The 14408-nt window shown below is 35.5% G+C and overlaps 1 protein-coding gene across 5 annotated transcripts; it reads left to right on the top strand.

The window, feature by feature from the left end:
- The first annotated feature begins 255 nt into the window (after window positions 1-255).
- Window positions 256-12804, top strand: LOC132300091 (protein WHAT'S THIS FACTOR 9, mitochondrial-like). 5 transcript variants are annotated; one of them, XM_059797032.1, is made up of 7 exons: window positions 256-524; window positions 5349-7045; window positions 8204-8352; window positions 8480-8791; window positions 12054-12160; window positions 12249-12340; window positions 12493-12804. In XM_059797032.1, the coding sequence occupies exon 2, from the start codon at window positions 5372-5374 to the stop codon at window positions 6662-6664; it is 1293 nt and encodes a 430-aa protein (XP_059653015.1). In that variant the 5' UTR covers window positions 256-524; window positions 5349-5371; the 3' UTR covers window positions 6665-7045; window positions 8204-8352; window positions 8480-8791; window positions 12054-12160; window positions 12249-12340; window positions 12493-12804. The 5 variants fall into 5 exon arrangements, with proteins under 5 accessions (XP_059653015.1, XP_059653016.1, XP_059653017.1 ...); XM_059797033.1 differs by having other exon boundaries at window positions 8204-8380; XM_059797036.1 differs by lacking the exon at window positions 256-524 and adding an exon at window positions 1712-2321.
- Window positions 12805-14408: the final 1604 nt, after the last annotated feature.

The raw sequence follows: 14408 nt of genomic DNA, 5'->3' as shown, positions 1-14408 counted from the left end.
AATAAAATTATTTTTCCATTGTATTTCTTTCTCTATTAAGGGAAAAATCACGTACTATCATTTTTGTCCAAAAGATACCCCACTAAAATTAAATACCTGAATTAAAAAAATGCTATTACTCACGACCCACCCGTTTATTAAGTTATGTAATGGCAAAATTAACCATATAATTTAATATTAAATTAAAAACTAATATTTATTATTGTGAAATTATGAAAATGCCCATCTTCTTCTTCCTCTTATCTCTCTCTCGAACTTTTACCCCTCTCCACCCTCACTTCAGGTTTTGACATTCTCGCTCCTCACTCCATAATCGCCCATTGTCGTCATTATCATCTCCTTCAAGTCTCTTCGTTGTCAAGTCGGCGATTAGAATCATCTGAAGTTCTGAACTACGCCTTCATACCCACAGAGACACTCAACCAAGTAACACCGGTAATAAGGAACAAGGAGGAGTACCTGAGGACGCTTGGATTCAATCTTGGAAGCTCTGCAATCTCTCTCCAATGTCCGCATAGTCAAAGGTAGCTTCATATTCATATTCTGGTTGATTTTTTTCAACAATTTTAGGGTTTAAGGTTTTGGGCAACCCATTTCCACTAAAACCCAAATTTTATCCGCAAAATCAATGGCCAGTTCTTCAATCCTTCGATTCCTCTCATCGGGGGTTCGATTAAAAAACCCTACTCTTTCACTTCCATTCACAACTCTTTCATCTGCAAAGAAATACTGGACCCACTTGCAGAAGAATGTTTCAAACAGAAAAGGCTCTAAACACAGTTGGGGCACCATTGGACATTTCATGTGTCAATGAGGTCTTACAGAGATTTGCTCCTAATCAACCTCTTATGGGTCTTAGGTTATTTGTTTGGGCTGGCCTGCATGCTAACTATAGACACAGCTCATATATGTATGCAAAAGTGTGTAAATTATTCAGAATTAATCGAAATCGGCAAGTTGTTGATGATTTTATTGAAGCTTATAGGGTTGAGGGTTGTTTGGTAAGTTTAAAGACATTTAAAGTTCTTTTGAATTTGTACAAGGAAGCTAAGCTTGCTGATGAGGGTTTGTGGGTATTGAGGAAAATGAAGGAATTTAATTGTCGGCCTGACACAACGGCATATAATGTTGTTATTAGAATGTTTTGTGAGAAGGGTAAAATGGATGTTGCAGCAGTGTTGATGAGGGAGATGGGTTTGATTGATCTTTATCCAGATATAAATTACATATGTTGCAATGATTAAGGGATTTTGTGATGTGGATAGGTTCAGCCTTTCAGGTTGGTGAGGGTGGGGAGAGGGGTAAAAGTTCTGGAGAGAGAGTGAAGAGGAAGAGGAAGAGGAAGAAGAAATGGACATTTTCGTAATTTCACAATGATATAGTTTTTAATTTAATATTAAATTAAAAGGTTACTTTTGTCATTTCACAACCTAATAAACGGGTGTCATGAGTATGTGGTAACTTGACAGCATTTTTTTAGTTCAGGGAATGTTTAATTTTAGTGAGGATTTTTGGACGAAAATAATAGTAAGGGGGAGTTATGTGATTTTTCCCCGATAGAGAAAGAAATACAATGGAAAAACTCTTGGGTCATCTATTAGCTCACACTCACTCACATGAGAAGTACATAGAGATCAAAGAAAAAATCAGAACTACAAAAATTGAATCACTTTCCATGGTGGATATTGTTAGGATAATGTTCAAATTTGGATAATGTGTCAAATTTTGTAATTTCGTTTCTATTTTAGTGTTGTATATGTAATTTTTTTGATAACTCTCGGCAATTCTTGTTGAACAAGAAGTTGAGTATTGAGCTACATATATAGGGTTGAGTATTGAGCTACATTACAAGTGGTGAAATTCGAAATATAAGATAACATTATTTTCATATATATAGGTAAAGTGGTTTCCTCATTTACATTACTTTCACACAATTACAATTTACAATAGGTGAATTTTGAAATGTAAAACAATGTCGGTTTAGTAAGTGCGTGACTTGGCACGTTTTCCATGGTTTGATTTGCAATGCGGGTGATGTTGTGTGTTTTGCATGGTTTGATCTGCAATGCGGGTACAGTGAGAAGGGTCGTAGGGTGTTGATTGGTTACAAGTATAAGCTGTGGTAATGAAAAGCACGGTTAACCTAACCTGGTTTAGTCTAACCCTGAACTTCAAAGCCCAGCCCAGTACCACCATCAATTACCAGAGTAATACTATTTGGTCCAAACTTGAACTCCAAAGCCCAACCCATTATACTCTCTCTCTCTGACTTCAAACCGTCCTCCATCACCATCGAAGGCATAGATTGACACAGCAGAAAGGTCAGGGCGTCGATTTCGATTATATTGTTGATTTTTTTTGTTTGGTTGAAGTTTTTATTTATTTATTTATTTATTTTGGTTGATAATTCACATTGAGAGCTTCAATTTTGAGAGTTACATATGCTTCCAAATGTTTGTGCTCGATTTCCATGTTTCTCCAGAGCTTTCAAGTTTTATTTATTTAAATTTTTTTTTTTTTAATTTTTTTTTTTTTAATTTTTTATGTGGGTTTCATTATTCATTTATGGGCTCAATTTTTGTTCTCCATCGTGTGATTGTTTAGACAAATTTTAGTTTTGTTCATAATGATTTGGGAACGTGGTTTTACTCCAAAAATTGAATGTGCGTCTCCATTTTTTTTGAACTCGACTCTGTTCCCTAGAAGTTGAAGAACCAACCTTTGCAAACGTGTTTGCTTTATTAATTCAATGGGTCTCTGATGTCAACAAAAGACATTTGTGTGATTCTCCTCAGTGCATTTCTGGGTTATACAACTGTCTTTATGTTTAGAGCTTTCTATCTAATTGGAGATTTTGACTTTACACCACGTCTTTATAATTTGGTTGATTATTGAGTATTTATGTTTATAATCAAATGAATGTTTGTCCTTGAAAAGATATTCGTAATTTGATTTTCGAATGGGCTTGATATACCTTCGGGGTTTGTATTATTGAGTTAATTTATGATTTTTGCTTTCAGATTTGATTGCTTTTATCTATATCAATTTAATAATCTTTGTGGATAGTATATAAGGCTAGCATGGCAGCCACAACTCCTACAAGATGATCACTTAAAGGAGACCATTCCGAATATCTGTGCTCGTGTTCTGTTTTTCCTATATTTTCATCTTTTTAAGCATGCTGGTTTTTTATTCCTGAGGTACGATTTTTTTCCCTTGATTGTGAAGCTATACAACAAAAATGAACTATTTTGATGTACTAAGGTGGTTTAAACTTTACATGGCATTTTATTGCCATTTTTGCATGAATAGCAAGATACTAATCTTGTTTTGATGTGTCATGTTTTGATAAATATATATATATATATATATATATATATATATATATATATATATATTTATAAATATTTTGATGTGTCATGTTACCATGTTACTTTTGATGTTCCTTTTTTTCATGTTGATCTGAAAATTTCGATCGGCACATCAGTAATTAAAATTAGAGCTCAAAGTGCTGGATTGCTTTCATATAGCCAAGTTCTTCTTGGATTCAGTGAGGCCTCTCTAATCTACCATATCCTCTTCAAAGTACTTTGGATTCCTTATCTTTAAATAAGGTTCTGACTACATTTCATTTTAATGCATCTTTTATGGGTGTGCATTTCAGCTGGCCTGGTGTTGCTCTAGCATAGCAGTGCTAAGTCTACGGCATCACTCAGAAACTTATGACACATTCAAGGGACATATATTGTACTTGTTCATTTACAATGTTGTTTTTGAATTATAGACGTGTTTTTTTTTTTTTATAATTGAATTATAGACATGTTAAAGGTTCTCATTGTGCTCATGGGTGTATGTGGTCTGTTTATGTGTGTACAGGTATTACGTGTATTGTGTTTTTACGGTGTTTTAGCCTTCAATTTATGATAGGACGACTCACTAAACAAGAATCGAACTCATTTCATATGGGATGTTTATACTGGTTAGGAGACTGATCTGATTAAGAATAAATAACAATGCATTTAAGATGTAATATGCTTTTTGAATACAATTTAGATGAAAATATGCATGCCCTATTGGAAGGTTGTCAGTGACTAATACCTATATTGGATAAACCAGTGGGTCTTTTGAATCAGAATGTAGGATTAGATTGTGAAATGTTAGCTCCTACAAAATTAGGGAAAGGAAGACCAAATGATAGTTATACACATAGAATTCTTAAAGTAGAACGAAAACAAACCTAAAACAAATCAAGTATACAAATATTATTACAAACATGTGTAACGTGTATACATGCTAAAGTTTTCTAGACTAATTTTATAATGTGACTTGGAAGGTTGAACTCTAGCGCCATGCAATTTGTAAAGTTGTGCCTGGAGAGAATAAAGTTTAGATCACTGCATTTTCATTAAGTTTTATAATACCAAAAATCACTTTCTAATGACACAATCTCAGATAATTCTTATAACTCTTTTGTAGAATCGACTAATTTCCTATTACATATGACACAACAACTGATAATTTTTTTACCAATCCCATACAAATACTCCACCTTATAAAATTTTCAGGTGTCATGACAAAACAAACAAATTATCAAATTTTCTATTTACATAAACAATCCTAAACAATCCCATGGTAGATCCTATTATTCTAAACGATCCTATGGCGACCCGACTATGACCCTCTGGTCCCTTTACGATCTTGTATAGATCTACATGGATTTTTTATTCCTTTGGATTTCAAGATTGTATGATGTAGATTGCAATTTTGATTACCATGTCCTCTTGTGAGTTTTACCAATGCACTTTGGTCCACAGCACTATTTTTGATTGTCATGTAGAGGAAATTTATTGCATGGTGAAAAGATGTTAAATCTAACATAAACAGAAAAAGATGAATTCATGGGACTGTTGTAAACCAATGTGGTAGGTTTGTCATTTTATAAATACTTCAGTGAGTACAGTTGTTCTGTTAATACACAGCCAAGCACAATGGAACTTAATATTAAGTGGAAAAGAAATTGAAGAAAAAAGGGAATAACAAGTTCTCGTCAAGTCTTCGATTAAAAAAGGAAATTCTTTCGTAACTACGAAAACTACATCAGCTTTGTCTTTCAGGGCTTCGAGAAATGGTCTTGTCATCAGATGCAATCTGCTTTGTTTTATCCTTTAAAATACAGTTGGTTGTCTTTCAAAAGTTGTAGGTTGATCATTTCATTACAATTTATAACATAATTTGTTTGCTTAATTCTCTCTTGCTATATACATTGCTATATGACATTCCTGAATTTTAAATATTGGAGTACATTGAAGTGGTATCTTACTTCCAGAACAATTTTCGTCATGTAACAGGGTTATGTTGATCATCGTCTAAAATGGTTCGGTGGTTGTGGAGTAGGACAGGATGCTCTCGTTTGCTCTATGGATGTGAGATGGGATTTAATCGCCAGCAGAAAGCCAGTCTGGTGAATGTAAAGTTAAAATCGGTGAAAGATAGGGTATTGGATGCTGTTGTGGCAGGTGATAGGGATCTAAGAGCTGCCAGCATTCTTGTTTCCATAATATCTGTGAATCCTCATTGTTGCCTTCCAGTTTACCACCTCTCCCACCAAAGAGGGCAACTCAGTCTCCCCCACGATCTTAAGATCTCCACCTTTATGAGGAGATATCCCACTATTTTCGATGAGTTTCATGTTCTTGACAGTGGAGGTACTAGAGTTCCCTGGTTTCGCTTGACTCCTAAAGCACTAGATCTCCATCAAGAAGAACTCGGTATCTACCAAAATTGTGAGATGGATCTTCTTGACAGGTTCTGCAAGCTGCTCATGCTCACCAAAGATAGGATTCTTCCTCTACAAACGATTGACCAGCTAAAATGGGACATTGGTTTGCCATTTGATTACCCTCATTCATTGATTCCCCATCACCCAGATATATTTTCTTTGATTCACCTACCTGATAATCGTGTTGGCTTGAAACTCCTATCCTGGGATGTTAACCTTGCTGTGTCTCAATTGGAAAAGAGTGCTGCTTTGCAGCAAAGGGAAAAAGATGTTGAAAATGGCAGCTTAGCATTTCCAATTGGATTCACAAGGGGTTTCGGATTGAAGAGAAAATGCATGGAGTGGTTAGAAGAGTTGCAGAGGCTCCCTTATACTTCTCCTTATTCAGATGCCTCTCACTTAGATCCGCGTACAGATGTATCTGAGAAGAGAAATGTTGGTGTCTTTCATGAGCTTCTCCACCTCACCATACAAAAGAAAACAGAGCGCAAGAATGTGAGTAATCTCCGTAAACCACTGGCCTTGCCACAGAAGTTCACGAAGGTGTTCGAACGCCATCCTGGCATATTCTACATTTCTAAGAAGTGTGACACCCAAACTGTTGTTCTTAGGGAAGCTTACGACCGTCATCAACTAATCCAGAGACACCCCCTTGTTGACAACAGGGAAAAGTTTGCAAGTATGATGAAGGAAGGGTTTCTGGATAGGAGCAGGGGCTTATACAAGAGAAACAGAGATGCTGTTGTTGAGGAGGATCGATTTAGGAATGTTTGTAGTAATGAACTCAGTGACAATGGATTCAAAAATGAAGGAGAATCAGATGATTCAGATTGTAATTTTCTTTCAGAATATGAATCAGATGAAACCATAGATGATCCTTGCTAAATTCATCAGATGCTTTTAGCAGTTAGCCTTCATGGAATGTTTTGAAACCCCATAGTGTATCAGCAGTATTTACAATATTTGGAGTACAATAGCATTCATTCCTTTTGATGCTGCACCTCATTAAAGATTATGAGCATCCCCGAGCATGTAATTCATGCAATTATGCATTTGGAGTTCAATTGAAATGGTTCCTATTCTGCACACCAAGTTTGAGCATCCATTTCGTATAATCTTTTGAATTGAACTTTCAGTGAGATATCTAAATGATATGTGGAAGATTAGCTGCTGGTTGTAAAAGCTAAGGATTACCTGCAACATAAATGTGAAAGGTGATCCAAGAACTCAAATCTCCACTGCAACGTGAAACAACTAATGGAAAAGGTATTCCCTAGTCACCTAATCCTTTCCCGCCAAATATTAATAGAATTTGGGAGTGATCTTTTACAAGATGAGTTTGTGATGATTGTCTTTAGCATCACGAGGAAGCAGGAAACAACTTGTTTTGATGGAGGAGAGAGAACTAGGAGAAGAGATCTATTTTAGAAGTACTGCATCTGATTTTGATTGTATCTCAGATCTGGTTTTTCTCATAAGTTAACCATTTTAGTTGAAGAACTGAATCTATAGATCAACCGGAAGATGTTACCATGAGTCCATGAAGGATATCTAAATGGACCAATAATCTTAAGGAGCTTTGGGAAAACAAGCTGGGATATAAAATTTATAGTGATTCTTATATATGGAATGATGATTTGGACTTCACGGTTTTCATTTTTTAATGTGTTACAATAATTAGTTTTTCATTTCTGGAATTACGTATCAGAAGTATTTGGGCCCCACATGAGTGCAGCTGTGCTAGATTGTATTCAGAATATTCAAGCACAGTCTCCATAATGAATGGACTTTGAACATGCTCTGCACCAAGGTTTTTTTGGATAAAGCAACTATTATTTTTGTTTAAAGAATATTTAAACTTTAAGAGAGAAATTGTGTGTGCGCAGAAGTGGGTGTTTGTGCATCTTTTTTTTTTTCCCCTAAGCTTGTTGTCCTTTTGGTTTCTGTAGAAGCATTCAACTCTGTTAATATGCCAAATGTACAAATGGAAATGATTCATCATAATGGCCAATTTCCATGGCAAGGTTATTCCTTTCCTGGAATTTGATTATTTTGCAGCATTCCTTCTGTTGTTGAGATCAAGGGGAAAAAGATTAAGTTTTGTGATCTTTTCAACAAGAAAATAAGTTTTTAGCATATAGTTTAGATATCTAGTATTGATGCTGGAAGTTTCAATTTTTCTTTATTTTGCAATTGATATGGTGGTATTGAAAGTATTAGTATCTCCTGTTTGTACAATTTCCCATACCATGATTGCTGTTGGAAGTTTTAAATTGGTCTGACTTTTCTATTGAATTAACTGAACTTCTATTTATTTGTAAAACTCCCAGACTACTCCCAAATATCCTTCAAATTTAGGAAAATTGTAGTTACTGAAGAAAAAAGAAAAAAAAAATCCAGATTGTGACAATTTCTGGATAACAGGTCTCTGTTAAACCTTGGCACCAAGGTTCATCCTTCCAAAGTGCATGGTCACAGTGGATGATTCTGCTTTAAAGACCATCAATCAAGTGAGTCTCACCTATTGAACAGGGGCTGGCTCTGCCAAGGGATAATAATACCACAAGGGAGAGGTTGGATGCTAACGTTGTCTGCCATATGGTCCAATCATTCTCTATGAGTTTTTCCTTTTTCTTCCTTTTTTTATACATAGAAAAGATCTTCACATCTAACAAACACTTTGTTCTCTCCTTTATGCAGCGCTATTTGGCTGTTATACACTTAGCTTGACACTTTTGTAATGTTGGCATGGAGACGTGATCATTTGGAGAGAGACGAGTTTGCTGAACTAATTCAGAAACTTGTGGCTGAGAAAAAGTAATGTGGGGCTGAGAAGATAAAGTCCGATTGGCAGCTTCTGGAAGAGGACATGGTTGAATTGAAAACTGCTTTCAAGATTGGAAGGGTATGACCATTGGGAAAGGCTAAACATATGACCATTATCATGGATGAATCCTATAGTGAAGATACAAGGAGGTTTATTCTGTTGGATTCAGCATTCCAGTAAACCAGGTCTGGATCCCCTCAACCCCTCTTCCTGTATGGGTTCATCCTGTTATTGTTCATACTTCATAATGAGGCTGCTAATGAATCGATCAGACCTACATTAAAAGGCACCTTGGTCTTTTTGTAGTTTTGCCTTTAAAGATGATTAATTGTCCCAAATTAACTGAACACTGATTGTAAATATTTCTTTTGTTTCAACTTTCATGGTAAAACATTCTTTTACATAAATCTAGTCTTGTCTAAACACTTCGACCTCAAGGCACTACCTGGAAAAGAGGATTCTAAAAACTCTAAACTCCTTGGACCTCAAGGCATACTGACACATACAGTGGGAAACCTAGTTGCTAAGATCAAGTTTAAGGGCCATAAAAGCTTGTTTACCCAATCTTTTGTTCTTCATAAAATGGAGCAGTTCATGGGCAACTTGAGATACTATTAGTTATTTGCCTTCCAGCAACAAAGGCACTTGGATCTTTTCTAATAATAGAGTTAAGGACTGATTGGAGCCTATTGGTAATTTGAAATGATCTTATAAGACACATTACGCAAAGAAATAGGGCAATAATAGCCAACTAAAGTTGGATTTTCTACTTTTAGGAATAAGAACAATATTTGCGTGGCATATGAGTATTCTTCTCCTTCTTCTAATAGTACTACTAGTTGCATGATTTTTATTTTTTATTTTCTGAATTTCTGTCTCCGAGCTGCAACAACTGAAGTCTGGATTTTTGTTTCCAATAAACTTCTTCTTCACTCCATTAATTATGAAGCTCATTTTCAAGTTGTTTCATTTTGGTAGCATCACAATTGGCACGCGCGCTGAATCCTCTTTCAAAGAGAAAAGCTGATCTTCCATTGCCTCTTTTTTCTGTCTTTAACTTTACATACACATTGTATTCTACAAGAAGATTTTCTTTAATGACTTCAAAGACTAGAGATTAGTTACACATTGTATATACCAAATATCCATTGAATATTTGTATATATAATATCAAAAGTCAACTCTCACATAAGTCTATATAACCATTTTACACTCTACTCACTAAATAATATAGCCGCTTTACTCCCCCATTTTACCCACTAGTCACTACCGAAATGGGTAATTTAAGTACCACTTTACTCACCAACAAGTTAAACAACTTGTTCAAGGCAAGCCAAACCTTACCTCTGTTACAGTGGTTGCAAGTTGCAACACTCAGACCTGCCAATTCATACACATGCCTATTTAATTGAGACATTGACTATTAGGAAAGCTCGAGAAATGTTGGCAAAAAATATGGAACCAAACACAGATCTTAAATTTACGAAAAGAATATGGAACCAAACACAGATCTTAAATTTACGAAAAGTACATTCATCTCCTTCAACTTCAGTAGATAAATGGGCTGAACATAGGTATGATTTTTTCCTATTTTCTTGTTTTCTTTTAACTGTGGTAGCCATATATTGCCAGTGTGATTTTTGTTCTATATTTCTGGTTTTGATTTTTTTTTAACATTACCTATTGTATTGTGAAGATGGGTTTTGAGTTTTAACTCTATAGTGAATAAAAAAAAATTAAAATTTTTATATTCATGCAATTAATTTTGTCCCCCCAAATAAAAAGTTGTGGGTCCACCTGTGACCTTTGACATTATTATGAACCAAAATGCTTAATTCCAACTTCAAACCAATGTTCTTATGGTTGGCAATAGATGCAAAATTCAGCACGATCTGGAACCGGGGGCCTTTCTTTAAAGGAAGACCTTGTATTTAATTTGTGGCATACCTTTCTAGGTTGACTGAAGATCCAGTATTTGTCCTACATTTGGCATTATTTTACACCAATTGACTGCTTTAAACTCAAAGCCCAATCTCATCCTTGGCAATTTATTTTTGTGATAGCACTAAATAATGGCCACTTCAGATAAAGTTGGTTGTAGGTTGAAAAAGAAAAAGAAAAGAGAAAGCTATTAGTGTTTCCCTTGCCAGTACGTTGGTGCTTGGAGCATAGTTCGTCAAATCGATTTGGAAGCCTTTCATTCATCCGATTTGAACGGGACGTACTGATTTTGGATTTCTCTGGTGTTCCAATCTTATCTTAAATCAGTTAGAAGCAAGTATGTTAAAGTTTCCGTTGCCACTATCCTCTGGCATATTTGGTGGAAGTGGAACCAGACCCTTTCACAACATAGACTCTAATAATGCTGTTCAATCGGTTAGGAATTTCATTTGGGAAGTTACTGACAGTTTGGGTGTGCATCTCGAGGACCTGTTGGGAATGCTCTTATCCTGATTTAGTTGTGGGCTTTACTGCTTTGATGTTTAATTTGGTTGTGTGGGCTCCGTCTTCTGTTGTTCATTGGTGTGCTTTTCCTTTTGTTCTGTTCTTTCTTTGGTCCTTTGGTTTTGTTATTGTCTGGAAATTGTTTTTCCAGCTCTTGTTTTGTTGGTGTTTGGTTGTGGCTCTCTTGTTGTTTTAATGAAGTGCATTTAGGGGGGGAAATGCCAATTTATTTTTAATCACATGTTTGTCTGTTTTAATGCTTGTCCGTTTTTTTGCCAAACAGATAGCACGGCACATAAACATCCCTTTCTCACACCTATCTTTGATAGACTATTTGATAGTGCTACAAACATATGATAGTAGGGCATTGGTAGTTCAGAAATTGGCTAAATGAGAGAAACCAAAGGAGTTCTTTTGTATAAGCTCAGAGTTCCAGATTTGTTGAGTGAGCCAAAAAAAAAATCATCTGTTTGGTGCCGGGACTTTTTCTTTTCATGACCATATTGACTCAATATTTGCCTTATTTTTTAGCGGCCAAATTGGTCTGAATTGACTGGAATAACAAAATTGGCCGCGTTCTCTGGAATTGGCTGGAGTGGTGGACTGGGTAGTAACACATCAAAATGATCCTTGTTAGCTTGAGACCTCAATTTCACCATGCAATAACTCTAACAAGAAGTGAAGGCATGTATACATATGTTTGCATATATAGATCAACAACATCAAAGACCATGTCGCCAGATAGTACTGCATCATATAATCAACTGATTGCCTTCATGGTATGGTTAGCTTGTACGCTAGTCTCTTGTCTCCCAACTTTTATCTTGCTAGAAGTGATTATCTGGAAATCTATACTTCCGAGAAAAAAGTGGAACAAATTGTAAAGATTTATCAGTTCTTTGTATGTTGCTTTGGTTTTCTGGTTTCTGCACGTACTGTTCAAATTTATACTGGTTCTTCATGCAACTTTATAATTTATACGTTCTTCTGTGCAAATTGCAGGTGATCCTTTGTGAGGAGAATTTCAAGGGCATTTCTAATTTAGAATTCATTATCGCATTGGCCAGAGCTGCTTGCACTATATACACGTCTTTTTCTCTTGTAAAAAGGTTGCCTCAGTTGTAGCAATCTCACCTGGGTGTTTTAATGCCTTACTTTTCTCCTCTGTTTCAAAGTCTTATTTTTCCTCTCTTGCAGGTGACACAAAATTTGCCCAAGGTTTACAGACCTATTTGCTATCAAGGGATTACCATAATTTAAAGTTGGAGTTTCAACTTGGAAACGGAAAGGTTTGTTTTTTCCTTGGAACTTTAAATGTTTTGCTAACCCTTGCCAAAAAATATATATATATATATATTTAAGAAAATAAAATAAAATAAGATGGTCTCTCAAATGTAGTGTTGATTTCTTGGTTTTTGGATATTTTCCTGCCTTTTTACAGATTAAGGTTGATTGCGTTGAAAATCAGCCTGCAGTGGAGGTGATGTTAGGACAAACATGTATTCTTGTCAGTTGGGGATTACTTCTTGCGCACAAAAACTCAGTGATTTTATCTCATTGGTTGGTTTTACATTCTTCAAAATCTTTATTTTTTTTTTTTGGAAGAATAACCAAAAAGAAGGGACTAAACAAAGAGAAACACATTATTTCCAAAGGGATACATGCAGGCGGTTATAGTTGTTATTGTTGCTTTGTTGTATATGGATGGAGTTTCCAGAAAATACATACACATATTAATGATTGAGCGTGTAAATATCATGGTGGTGTACCTGCATTTGCACTCAAAAGGTTGTCCATTAATTTCCATTTTCAGTAAGGAGCTTAGAATACTCTAACCTGACGGAGTTACCTATATTCCAGAGCTCCTCAAGAGTTGATGTTATTGTAGTTTGAGTTACAAGTGACTATAGGATGAGATGGTGTTGATAATGCATGTTGTGTATGGGATTGTTTTTGGCTGGGGCTCTTTTCCCTTTTACTCCCTCAAAATCGTACGAGACAATTTTTTTTTCGTTTTTTTTTTTTTCTCTTGGCAAACTAGGGGGACATGGCACATCTGCCCCGGGAGCAGGGCTCTCTACCAACTAGTCGACTGGGTAATGCCCAATTGCACAGAGGCATTTTTCAAAACATGATGCGTGGGTCATTTTGCCATTCATATATGTGTTTACTCGGGTATAGACAATGGGGTAACATTGAGTATAAAGTTGAATTGGCTTGGATGATTGTATGAAATGCTTGTTTGGTCTATCTTCTTCATTTTTTGTTAGGTTTTGGAGGGGATAGATAGCATAATCGTTGATTCAACCAGCCCCTGATTTATTTTGTTCAACAGGATGCGAAGTATTTGCAGTTGGCTTTTTAAAATTATTTCTGTGTTGGTAAAAAGTTTCACAGAAATAAAAGCATGAGAATAATATTACAAAATTGTGAATAATTTTATGTTTTTTGAAAACTGATAACCAGAATATTATACAGAAATCTATTTGGTTGACAGGTTTTCGAAAATTCAATTAAAAAATAGGCCTGTTTTGAAACTGTTTTTTAGTGACGAATCAAATAAAATCACTAATTTGAAACTTTTGGTAGTTATGTCAAATATTATAGAATTATTTGTACAAAACATTTCTGAATTACAAATTTTACAATAAAGCTAACAGCCCATTTCCCATTATAACTGTCTACACATGTAAAATAAATAAGATAGATGATCTAATTAGTCTATATTTTCTTACTAAACGTATAGACAAGTGTTATGCGAATCTCCAAATATTACATGTGTTTTCCGTAGCATTACTTTTACTATTGGCTCACTTGGCTTGTCATTAGTTTGAAAGGCTTGGTTGACTCATTTAATCACAAAAGTCATCCAAGTTTGATTTGGACTAGTATTCATAAATTCATAGTCTGCATAATGCCTATGCTCTTAAATATATATTCGTAAATTGATATTTATGCACCAATACAATATGCTTTATACCTTTCCGTCTCGAAGCGTCCACAAATTATATCCAAATCACGTTCAACATTGAAGATGCAAGAAATTCGTTCCCCTCTTTCTCTCTCTAGAATTCTTACACCTCAACCAAAAAGATCCCCCTCATTTCCATTCCTTATCCTATTTATAGATGTTTACCAGATATTTACAAGATATTTACAAGATATTGACTGATTGCTGGATCTGGGCCTATTCCTCCATAAGTCCTGGTCACCTTTGATGGGCTTACTCGCGTTCGGCCCATATGGCAGTGTCTTTATATGGGCCGACCCAGCTGTACGGACTGAATGTAGTGTTTGCAAGTCGGATCCGGCCCATGTCGTCCGGGGCCTCCTCAACTGCCCCCATAATTGCCCCTT

This window comes from Cornus florida, unplaced genomic scaffold (genome assembly GCF_030987335.1).
Source record: "Cornus florida cultivar Cherokee Brave unplaced genomic scaffold, ASM3098733v1 CherokeeBrave_3.0.0_Hap2_Chr03, whole genome shotgun sequence".
NCBI lineage: Eukaryota > Viridiplantae > Streptophyta > Magnoliopsida > Cornales > Cornaceae > Cornus > Cornus florida.
The sequence above is the reverse complement of the archived record's forward strand: the minus strand, read 5'-3'. Positions and strand labels throughout refer to the sequence as shown.

What these genes read in the sequence shown, in the direction of transcription:
- LOC132300091 (XM_059797034.1), top strand. Translation starts at nt 5,372, where the DNA reads ATGGTTCGGTGGTTGTGGAGTAGGACAGGATGCTCTCGTTTGCTCTAT.